Raw genomic sequence first — 12,517 nt, 5'->3', positions numbered from 1 at the left:
TTAAATTTTTTCACTCTGACATTTTTAATTTCCCATTTGCTACGTTGTTTGTTATGTGAAGATGCAACACTTTTTCATAATTTGAGTTAAGTGCCTTTTTTATGCTTGAATGATTCATGGGTCAGTATTAAGAAAACATATTCCCCTGAATGTCATCCGGTAAGAGAACTGGACTGAAAATGAGAAATTAAGCAGTGAAAGAAAACCAGGTGAGCTCCTGCTCAAGACCATTTTTAAAGACTTTTGAACATTACCGTGTGTAAAACCTGAATTAAAGCAATCATTTCTCTGTTCTGTAATTTCTAAAAGTATATACTTTCCATCTCATTTGACTGATGTGTTCCACTCTTTGGGAAAAAAAAAAAAGTTTCAAGAGCACATTGTGTTTTCATATCTCAGTTATGATGACATGAATATTTCATTAGGACCCAGAGGGTGTAACACCAGTTGTTTTTCCATCTGTTTTATTTTCAAGCTTGTTTAGGTGGTTAATTATCGATTTCTCTGTAGTCAATAAAGAGCTCCAGGTGCTCAAGCCTTTGAAACAAAGTCTTTAGAAGCTGGAATAAAGATTCCTAGGATATTAGTTTGAAATCTTTGCCGTCAAGAGTAAATGACTGAACATGCCGTTCTTCCAGTGGTGCCCTGCCTCACACACACTGTTCCACACTTTACAGCGAGCTGCCAATGGTCACTACAGGGACCACAGTTTCCTGTTGTCAGTTACTGAGCGGCTGCAGTGAAGCAACTGAACACCTCGATGGCAGATGATGAGTGTTTTCCATTCAATTACCCCACCCACATTTTCCCATGCAGCCAGTGATTCACCGCAGCAGTTTCCACTGAGAGGTTTGCTCCCTCAGTCACTGCATGCACTTTATTATCAACCGCTCACCATTTATTCCAGTGTGTAAGGGCATCCTGCTTTTCAAAAATGCTCTAAGCGACACTTTTTATATTAGAAAGAAGTCAAATGACTACGTTTAATGTGAAATATGAAGTTTCCCTTAAGCGCTACGATTCTTTCAGCTCTTACTTCTTTTATTTATATCCTTTTTCAGTTTTTCACCTTACAACAGGAATCAGTGACTTTGGTTTCACTGTCAGGTGTCTCAAAGCACGGCTGTTGGTTGAAAAAAGTATTTGTTTGCCATCAGAATGCTTTGATAAACCAACTGTACAGATTTTAACTAGGATAGCAACACATTTTTGGAGCAGCTGGTGCTGAATGGAACAGAAAGTTATAGAAGATTTAAGGTAAAGACCAAAAGACATTTAAAAGAGGAGTACATAAAGCTGCAGTTCTTAACAAATGGGGTTGCAGGAATGTTTCTAAAATTAATTATTAAGTTTGTAACTGAAAGCATTACTTTATACAATACCATTATACAATCCTAAAACAACTTTCACCATGAATTTACTTGTATTTATGTTTTAATACTGACTCAGAGAGTATTTAAATCAGTGTAGAAGACCACCAGCCTCTGAATAACAGAGACAGAACATTGTAGAAACTATTCAACACCAAACCTGCTTCAATACATGCTGGATGCTTCTCACAAGGTCCAGTTCTGGGTGTTGCCATGACACTGGTGGCAGTATGACTGGACATTGTGAGTGCTGTGAGAAGAATTGTGGCAAATACTATACCTAGCTATCCTGCTCATATCCTCATTTTGCCGTCAAGTGGTAATTTTAATGAGTTCAACCAGCATTTTGATTATTCATTCATTCATTCACTGACTATCTGCCTGTTAGTATAATTGAAAAGACGTTGGAATCATTGACTTCATAAAGTAGCATACTTTTTAGACGAAGACGTCCCTTCTTCCTTTGAAGTTGGACTGAGGTGATGATATTATGGTGATATTACACTATGATGGTGATCTGAGCCAGCTGGTTAGCTTGCAAACTTAAGGGGCCATCCAAACATCATACACATACATCTTTTACACAACGTCATAGCTGTTGTTTATTCACATGCTAACATCTGTTGTTTGAAAGTTTAACATGGTTTTTACACCAATCTTATAAGATGCACCTCTCAGCGTGAATATACCATAATCATTTTTCAGCTCCTCCCATACACTGCTGTTATGTTTCACACAATGCAGCATGTTTGCTAGCTTGATATGTTTTGTTTATGACAAAACAACATGCTGTCAATGACAATGGAGATGCTGTCCTCAGGTGAAATAAAAGATCACATTAATCTTGAGTTGATAACTAAGCTGATACTCTAGTGAAATTGAAATCTCATGAGTATAACACTGACTGTTCAACAAGCTGAAGCATGTAGGGAGGGGATGTTTTCTGGTGTTTCCATCCACTTCTGCTATGTTTAGGACAACCACTGTGCACTTGACGTGCTTAAATGAGTTGTTACGGTCCCTGCTGTTATGAAAAAACTAAGATATATTCTAGCAGATGTTCCTTGCTGGCTTTTTTGTCATCACTTCTCAGGCAGGTTGAAATGACTCCACGAGGAAAATTAACTGAAAATTGTCTGAGTGCATCTCTTTAATATATTCAGTCTGTTAATGTTTCCTTTAATGTCTGAAAGAGGCTCAAATTAATACCCTATTGTTGCTCCCTATATCATTTTTGCAAATGGTGATTTTCATACTTCACTCACGATTATTACCTCTAACAAATGTCCTCAAAAAAATTGTTGCTGCGGGTTAAAAGGTACAGATGAAAAAAGTGAAACTGATGAATAGATAATGTGTTAAATAAATGTACAACTAAACACAGCTTCAGTCAACAGCATTTTCAGTTTTGCAATTAACAGCAGTTAGAGCACAGGTAGAAAACTGACTCCGTTATTCTGTGAACAAATTAAATTGGTGGTTTAAATTAAATAATCAGACACTGGCATTTTGAAATTATATTTGAAGTTGTTTTTGAGCGATGTACTTAATTGTTTCGCCGTGATGGAATGACCTATTCTCAGTCAACATTAATGAAAAAAGGACATCTGCCAAATGTCAACACAAAATGTCCCCTTGTTCACAAATGCTTATTGCTGCACGGTGAACCTGGAAAGCCTTTCGTCTGTACCTTGTTGTTTTCATTCCAACAGTCCTTAACCCCTCATTCAAAAAGCATCCCTGCAAAAAGTTGTGGCTGCCAGCTCTGATTTTTGCGATTAATTATTTAGTAAATGTGAAAAGTTTTAGTAAAAAATAAACAATTTTACAACGTAGCTCAATGTTTACATTATGGATCTTTTGAATTTTTCAACAGTTTCTCCCATGTTTGAGTTTGGGGAGGCAGATGCATCAGCAATCTGAAGAAAACCATGTTCATGGTGCACTCAAACTTGTCTCACTTGTCAGTAAACTCAATTACTCAAGGCTGCGGCCGCATGCTCGCATGCATATGCACACAGCATTATGTAGAGCCTGATCAAAAATTAATAGAGCAGAAATGTCCTTGAAAGTTCAAAGATACTTGTGAAATTGTAAATGTGAAGCAAAAACTAAAAATCCCTCTGTTAAATTGGTGTACCTTTTCTGCATTTCATCCTGTAATTTGTTGATTTGTCAAATAGGCACACATGCACAGTTTCACTGTCTCCTGTGAACTACTGCAGGTAAATAGTGGTGGAACAGTCTTTTCCAGTGCATTCTGTGTGACCAAAAAAAAAAAGATTAAGATGAGCTTTGGTCAAAAAACAACAGCCTGAAGGAGAAAAATGAACCCTGGAAACACACAGCCAGATGCAGAGAGAACTACAGAGTAAAATAAAACAACCAATATTGGAAATACTTTAGAACATTGCACAGTTTTCTTCCACATGACTTCATGCTAGCATTTGATATTTGATCATTTAAATGTAAACACAAAAACTCTGAGAACTGCATATATCAATTATCACTTTTTTAAAAGATGTAACCACATGCAACTAAAATCAAATTAAAGCTTCATATATTTAAAATGATGTGGAGTCACTTATGGCACTTCGTGATTAGGGACAACGTCAGGCGCTAGTAGCGGGCAGGTTCACAGACGTCTGTAAAGATAAAGTAGCATATCTGCAGGGAGACACTGATGCTTCAACAGTTTTATCAACATGCAGTGAGCTTCTGTTGCCTGTGCTGTCATTTGAAGTTTTCTCCCTGGTTTAAATCCACCCACTTCTTTCACCGTGTTTCTTTTAGAACAGGCATGCAGTGTTTTACATTCTGAAATCTACCTAACTCACTGTTCAGTACAACTCTAAAACATACCTGAAACTCACTTCCTCTCCATTCCTTCTCTGTCTGAGTTCAGCTCTTATCTCCATGTTGCTTTCTCATCATGACTCTTGTGTGACATTCTCCTGAAAACTTTACTCCTTTCTAATGGAGACTTTATCAAACTTCTTTTGATGTCACTTGAGACAATTTACATACTTGGAATTTTGATGCTGTCATGCCTGCTCCTCCTCCACTTCCACGTTCAGCGTCACCGGCCTACTGATCACCGGTTTTGAGACTACAATTCCCAGGAATACCCTGTTCATGTCATCATTATCTGCACTTGTGTCCTCGTCGTTACCCTCATGTGTTGCACCTGTCATCCTTCTACTTATACCCAGTGTTCATCCACCTTCCTTGTGTGGTCTTGTTACGTTATTTCTCAAGTCTTTGCCTTAAGAATAAGACCCTATAAAGAACATTAGTGTTTGTGTCCATCGAGTACTGTTTCAGTCTGACAGATTCACTGAAAAATTAACAGTATTTGTTTTCTCTGCTATTTCAACTGACTTGACTGACTATTAGAAAATAAACGCGCACTCAAAAATGCACTTTAGATAGAGTGATAGAGACCTAATGCAACAGATCACTGTTCTTCAGTCAGTGTGTGGAAGTCCAGAAAGCTTGAAAGCCAACCAGAGTTTGTTGTGAGGACTATATCTCATAATTTATAAACAAGATAACATAACGACAGCCACCGGATTATTAATGTATTCATTCATTTATATTTATTTTTGCATTGGTGATGCGGCATGGGTCTTCAAAGTGTCCTTATTCGTGTAAGATAAGTTATATTTACTGTGATATTTTGGGTGGGATATCTCAGAATTTTGCATCCTTTTTTCATCCTTTTTCTTATATTATTTTACATTGTTTATTGAAGCAGAGCTCATACAAAATGTCACAGTTCCAGCTTTACAAATGTGTGAATTCACAGCTTTTCTATTTACTGGTTTTTATCTTTTAGGGGTGGTGGCTGTTAACTGGTGTCACTTTGAGCAAACAAATTTTTTTACAAACCATAGTTCATGTAGAAGGATACAAAGGGCCTATTGAACTCTTGTATGCTATCAATCAGGTCTGTGAGGGGCATTCAAATGTAGGCTACCTGCCAGCAGCCACTGCATGGCATTTCCGACTGTCCAGAGCGTTATGCGTTGACTGATGGCAACATAATCAATCACAGCAGAGTAGAACGTCCCTCCAGCTGATCCACTCTGGTTTGCTTCCTACTGCCTCTGTCAATTAGTGTTTCTGCCAGTAGCCCCCCCCGGCGCCTCCACCCACACACTTCCTGCACAATAGGATGATACCACACACTTTAAGATAGCTTTTCTAGGATCTGGGAATATTTATAAAAGTTTGATTTGAAAATTGTAATGTAGAAAAAGTAATAATAAAGCTTGTCTGCAGTTGCACTTGTCTCTTTTAAAGTTCAGCCCTGGTCTGTAGGAAAAGTTTATCAAGGACAAGTAAGCTGCAAAGCTCAATCAATGTGTCCAGCTCTCCCAATGCATCCAAGGTTTTAAAAGTTGCATAGACAGTTCTAGACAGAGTGAAGTCTGAGGCTTTTTCTTTTTGCTAAAGATTTTCCTGAAGCTTTGTGCATCTGTGAAGGTTGAACTTTGTTCATAACCATCAAGTATTTGTTATAAGATGCTTGTTTCTGTAAATGTACTGTATTTAATTTTTGTCATTAGCATCAGATGCATCTCTCCAACCTCATACAATATTGCCCTAACCTACTGAATTGATTCTTGTTAAGAAAAAAAGATAATTGACCACCTTAGCTGAGGTTTGAAGTCCCAGTGGATTTGTGACAATAGATTTTGTGTTACCTGTGCATGAGGATTACGCTCTGAAATCTCAGGTATTAGAGGGCTTACAAGGTGGATTACACATTGTGCTTGATTCACGGCCACTCTAAACAGATGATGCACCAGTATGGAGGCAAGTGTACCTTCAAAAACAAAAAGAAACTGTATTGTGAGCAGAAGTACAGGCAGTAGATGCATTAATCATCTTAAAGTCCCACTGTTGTCAAAAGTGGGTGGTTTTCCCTAATGGCCAGAAAATGTGTGACTGCAGCAAATTTGTAACACTGGTTCTGTTCTGTTCTGTTGCATACAACAGATACAAGGGCCTTTATTCAGCTGGAAGTCATTTTTATGGCATGTGTCTCATTACCATAAACCTGTGATCTTGTCATGTGGGGAGCCTCACATCATAGAGGCTTTGCATAACAAAAAGTGCATTTCCATTGAAGACAGTAGATTCCTTAGTGTCCCATCTGGTACTGTGCTGTGCATGGGCTACTACAGCATCAAAATATGAGGACCATCCTTCAAACTCTTGTCTGCCTTCTGTCTTTTTACAAAAAGACAAAGTCTCTCTACAGATATCGTGCAGATGATGTTCCCATTCCAGTTACTATGCTATGTCTATGAATAGTCATGAATATGTCAGTAGACACACAATTAGTCTGATATCCTGTAGGATTTATTTTATCATCAGAAAGCCAAACTCACCTGGAATGTTCTTTTCCAGTTATCCCTGTACTGGAAGCCAAAATGTAATCCATATTATCCATGATTTATCTTTTTGAGCACATTGAAAATCTCCAGATCACAATTTCCCACAGCTGACGTTTCTTCCCACTTTGCCACACCCATGATCACCAGTAAACTGGACAGCTTTCTCTGTTCATGTGACTTGGCTCATTAGATCAAGGCTGAATATTTGTTGAGGCCTAGAAGCATGAATGACTGGAGGCGTACGGATCCATTTGTCCTTAGGGGACAACTCCATGACAAATGGACAATGAAGAATTTGTTGCAAATGGCTGGTATTAAGTGTTTGTGGACATAACCAGATTCCTAGCTCCACACAGCTTGGGACCCTCCAGGAGTGCACCATCAGCTAATGCTGTGTGAACTCTGAGAGTCTGCTAGATTCGGATGGGCTCTTGGTAGCCTCTCCCTGGCACCAGGCTCCCTAGTTTCCACTTCATGAAAGGTGACAGTAATTATCATTTCGTCAGGTCACTGTGTCCAAACTGCTTACAATGCGATGCGTAAATTAGATTTTTCGACTTGTAAATTTGCAGTAAACCACCAGCCTCCCTTTCTTCATATCCCATCAGCTCCATCTTTCCTGCACATCAGCCTGTGTCAGCCACACTTTGCACTACTGCCCTTTTCTTTACATCGATTTAAACGTCACACAACCAAAGAATTAACACAGCACTTCAGTCTCACTCTCTGGGAAGTTATTCTTGTTCTTTTCAGCAGGATTTGCCATTGTTGATTGGACAGTAGAGGTGTGTTATAGTACTTTGGGAGGAGCCAAAGCAGGGCTACTGACTTATTTATTTCTTGGGATTCTTACTTTTCAGATTTTGTGAATATCTGTATAAAAGCTGTGCGGTCTTTCATACACAAAGCCCCTGGACTTTACAAAGCCAGCCTGTTGAACAGAAGCTCTGCAGAGAGAGATGTCCGATGCCTCGTGCATTATTGAATTTACAACTGTCAGATGTATTAACCTTGACTTCACACTGCTGTTCTGTGAGGCAAGAATTAATTTGTCTTTGCCAAAGTCTTGAACCTGAGCCACAGTGAGTCTGAAAAACAGATGCACTTCACCACTGCAGCTGGCTCTCTTGGAGTCGATGAACACATCGATTCATACTGCATGTAGTAATAAATACTGTACAGACCAGCAGGGCAGACAGTAATACTGATAGTCATTGATGTTGCGTTGCCTTAGATGGTGACCATGTATTTGGCTGAGACAACATTTTTTTAAGCTTTCCAGGAAGGATAGACTAATTAAAGAGGTTGGCCTACACAAAGTATACTTAAGATCAGTCACTCACTGTCAGACACATCTATTTGCTAACCAAGCAAAGAGACAAAGCTAAATTTGCTTGCTTCATTGACGCACGTTTTGTATAAGTTAAGCAAACACTTAGACGGGAAATAGGATATGATAAAACCCATTGCAATGCCCCGGGAATCTCAAGCTTTGGAAGGTCAGGCACTGCATTTAACATGGAGTGTAATGATATTGACACGTGTATCTAAAAAGAAAAAAAAATCCCCCATAATGCCCTCGCTCTTGCTCTTAAAACACTTAAGATTAACCTTTATGCAACTTGGCCAGGTCTATGCACAATGGAGTTTTTTTTTAAGATAGTGTGCCAAGAAAGTAATGGGCTCATTCCTGTCTGCTCGTACATCACAGCTGTGCAGAACCACGGTTTTTGTGGATACTTTTGCTTATTGGCTACACAGGGTAACAATGACCCCATAAAAGTATTGAAGGCAAGCTAACCACGAAGACCAACAATTACACTTGTTAGCAGACTGTGAAGATCTACAGTGTGCAGTACCACTGACAGCCACTAGGTCTTAACTTGCCAACTTCTTATCAAATAATTCGACAATATATGTTTCCCTTATGCTGTCATTAGCTAGATTCATTCCTCCTCACCAGTATACCGGTGGTTTGTCTAAACATTATTCAAGATTTGAATAGATAAAGGACTTCAGAGGTGCTATTTTGTCCAATCGGATTTCAAGTTTGTCCCTCTATCTCTACCCTGCTTTCCAAATTTGGTCCAATCTGGCTTTTAAAAGTCCAAGATGGAAATAGCCAGATGCCAAACTTGACACATTGCCCATGCAATTACCTCTGAGGCTGATGAATCCAGAATATTGTATTTCAATAATAAGTCAAAATAAGTACAAGATAATCGTGCTGGACTGAATTGTTGGGATGGGATGGCAGCCAGAAAACCAAGCAAGATGTTTGGATTGCTTTGGCAAACAGTTGTTACTTATCTGTTCATTTCTAATTATTCTACTTCAACAGAATTAGACAGAAATTGTTTTATTCAACAAAAAAAATCAATATGTTTTTCCTTTGGTTAATGAAAACATCAATTCTTTCCAAACTAATACAGAATTCATTCATTTGATAAGAGCCTGGCACCAGTGTGTTCAGTCAGTCTGGTTCTCTCTCTGTTTATGATGAAAGAGACGAAAAGTGTTAAACAGCCACAAGTTTCAGTTCATATATCATAGAATGATGTGATTGCAGTCATTAAAGTCAAATGAAAATTGCATATTTTACATATTCTGTTTTTGATTATTTCTGTTTAACACTTTATGCCTTTTAGACTTTTTCATTCAATTGTTTTATATAAACTAAGAAGAACTTGTGTCATCCTTTATTGTGTCCAGTCAATTGAAAATTTTACTGTGGTTTGACTGATCTTGCACATCGTCCTTTGTGGTCCAAGCTGCTTTGTCTGTACGTAATATCCTCTTCTGTATGTCTCTGCAGCTGGGTGAGGACACTTTCAACCGTGCCAAGTTGTTGAACGTTGGCTACACCGAGGCTCTGAAGGATGCTGAGTATGACTGCTTCATCTTCAGCGACGTGGACCTGATCCCTATGGACGACCGCAACCTCTACCATTGTTACGATCAACCGAGACACTTCGCCATCGCCATGGATAAGTTTGGCTTCAGGTGAGATTTCAATTCAGTGTCGAATTGCAGCACAAGTTTGTTTAAACCCACATACACACAATTAATACCTCAAGAGATGATTAAAAAGTTGAAAATATACATACATGCCTGCCTGTTCAAACATAATATAGTGTACTTTCACAGTTACTAAAACTTATTTTCTGTGATGTAAATATCGGCTTCCTAACAAAGTATTGCGAAGACGGGCTACAGCTTTTGTTTAGAGACACAGAGCAACATTTAATGTGAGTAAATCTCATTATACATTGAAATGCTTATCTGCAGCCTATATTAGCATGAAAATGCACCATAGCTCACCGCTGCCAGCTTGATTTGGTTGCAACTCTCTAGTCCTAACAAGAGCACATTACAAAGCGTAACTAACGAGTCTTGACTGCTGAAAGAGAAAAGGCCTTTATTAACTGTGAAGACTGTGTGTAAACCGGATGTGTTAGACCAACAGATAGTCAGCTGCAGTTACTGTTTCAGTGAGAACCTACATTAGAAACCCACTGTGTGCCGTTTCTACTTTTTTTCACTGAAGGACTGACTTATTTAGGAATGTGCCGTAATTGCTGGCAAATTTCCCGTTTGTAATAAACATGCACATGAAGTGAAAATAATTGATATGCATATCAGAGTTGAAGCAGTTAGTCAGACAATTAATTTATTGGATGACTAGAGCAGAAAAACTTGGCAATTGTCTTAATGATAAATTATTAATTCCTTCATTTTTTCAGCAAAAATGCCAGCTTTGCTCCAGATATACGATAATATGGATTTGCAGCGTTTTCCGTCTTTATGCTTCAGCTGTATTACATATCATGTGAAAAATATAGGCACGTAATAAATATTAACCACTACTGATTAAAAACTACATTTACCCACTTCAGCTGATGATTTAGCTTTGCTCTGTAAGCAGCGGGTGAATCTTGCTAAAAAGATGAAGACCAAAATCTCACTCATTTCGTTTACTAAGAGCTCAAACTAGTTTATAAAGTTAAAGAAGAAAACATAGGACAGAATAAACAGGATGGTTTAAAAGAGACAGGGCCCTTTGGATCCTTTATAATTCAGCTTTAACCAACTCTGTTAGGCATAGACTTTCTTTGAGGTGGACGAACCACCAAGAAGGCCTGAACAAGAAATATATTGAGAGAAACTTAAGACTGGAAAAATGTATTTAGTTTGAGACATTAAAATAATAGCTAATGAAGCTTCAAGGTGCTGAATGATTGGGTTCTGCTTTGGTGTCTTTTTGCAAAATGGCATTTGCAGCATTCGCCCCCAATTATCTAAAAAGCAACTGATCAGTGATCCAAACATGGCCAAAGAGCAGGATCTATCCATCCAAGAGCTGTCATTCTGAAAGAGTTATCCAGCTGAAAACCCCCTGTGGCTCGCTGATATAGTGCTCAATAAGCTAATGCTGTCTGGCAACAAAAACAATGCCATGTGGTAAGCAGAATTGTAGCTGACTTTTCTTGTCAGTCATGAAACAGTAAAGGCTGAAAAACCTTTTTCAGTTCCTTCGTAAATCAGGCGAAAGGGATAAAGGGTAAGGCTGCCGGTCAGGGAGTTGAAGGTCAGAGAGCTGGTAATAAAATACCTAATTTAGGCGGGCAGGGCCACATTTTTGTTTTCAAGCTGTGTTATTTCAGCAAGACAACCTTCACTGCTTTCAAATCTGCAAGCATGTTTGTGTAAAAAAAGAAAGAAAGAAAAAAAGTGGAAATAATGGCCGTGAAGGTCAGGTCACGTAAACGACATAAGCGTCCTCCATTACTCCGAGCAAACAGAGTCCCCTTGAACTCATTTCACAATGTGACGTTTTCAAAAGCTTTTTAAAAAGGAATACCTCTCGAAGGACCTCTGGTAATGAACTCAATCATATTATCATTATATTGGGCAAAATTTTGTAGATATTTAAGTACTTGTTCCCTGGGTAGGAGCTACGTGAGTGTGCCGCAGAGGTCGTAGCACAATCTTGTCAAAATTTAGCACACTATTCACAGAATTGAGAGTTTTGGATTGGTTAAAAAAAGTGCTCATGGCTGTGTTTTATGTGTTACGAACATGTAAGCATGTTCAGACCTAAAGAGCACGAGAGGTTCCTGTTACTGGAGTTTTAAAAGATCACTACGAGCTCGTTTGTGGCTTTTTCACTGAGTCACTGTGACATCTGATGCAGCTGTGCTTCCAGCTCTGCTACGAGAGGTTGTCTTTTGTCTGATTCTGTGGAGAAATGTCAGAAAATACAGCACAGAGGCAGGAAAATAATATGGTCATTTAAAAAAAAAAAAAGCTAAATTTTGTATTGAGTCAAAACAGTTTTGTGTATCCTCTTTCTAAGTATAAACTCATTTCTCAGAGCCCACAAGAGAAAAAAAAAGCACTATAACAATTAAAATTCAGTTATCTCTCACACTATATCTCTTCTTTTCCCTTCTTTTCAAGCACACACTCAAACACACTTCCGACCATATTGTTGCTTGGAGAACTTGTGCAGAAAAATTCGCTCTTATTAGTTTCTGCTTGTCATCTTTCAACAGGGAGCTGTCATACGTTTGACTGGGCGCTCTGAACAGAATACACAAACTCGTGCACATGCACACACACCTCCATTGCCCTCTGGTAAGGCCCTCAGGCGCCTGTCATGATACTCCCCAGATGATGTCCATCCCACTCCACTAGTCTCATGACTTTTTAGGGAAAAAATAAAGCAGCGTGTCCACCCTC

General features: G+C 38.7%; 2 protein-coding genes across 2 annotated transcripts in view; both read left to right on the top strand.

Moving 5' to 3' along the window:
* LOC140268344 (protein THEM6-like) overlaps window positions 1-12,517 on the top strand; it is a 138,045-nt gene that overhangs the window by 56,075 nt on the left and 69,453 nt on the right. The gene's annotated exons all lie outside the window — the stretch shown is intronic.
* The window catches only part of b4galt2 (UDP-Gal:betaGlcNAc beta 1,4- galactosyltransferase, polypeptide 2), a 167,004-nt gene that overhangs the window by 123,755 nt on the left and 30,732 nt on the right, over window positions 1-12,517 (top strand). The window contains exon 5 of the mRNA XM_072363148.1: window positions 9,591-9,778. Coding sequence (XP_072219249.1) covers window positions 9,591-9,778 — 188 coding nt within the window. The remainder of the gene's footprint in view (window positions 1-9,590; window positions 9,779-12,517) is intronic.

This window comes from Leuresthes tenuis, unplaced genomic scaffold, assembly GCF_036924035.1.
Source record: "Leuresthes tenuis unplaced genomic scaffold, fLeuTen1.0.hap1 SCAF_14, whole genome shotgun sequence".
Taxonomy (NCBI): Eukaryota; Metazoa; Chordata; class Actinopteri; order Atheriniformes; family Atherinopsidae; genus Leuresthes; species Leuresthes tenuis.
Note: the sequence above shows the minus strand (reverse complement) of the source record. Positions and strands in the feature narration are given on the sequence as shown.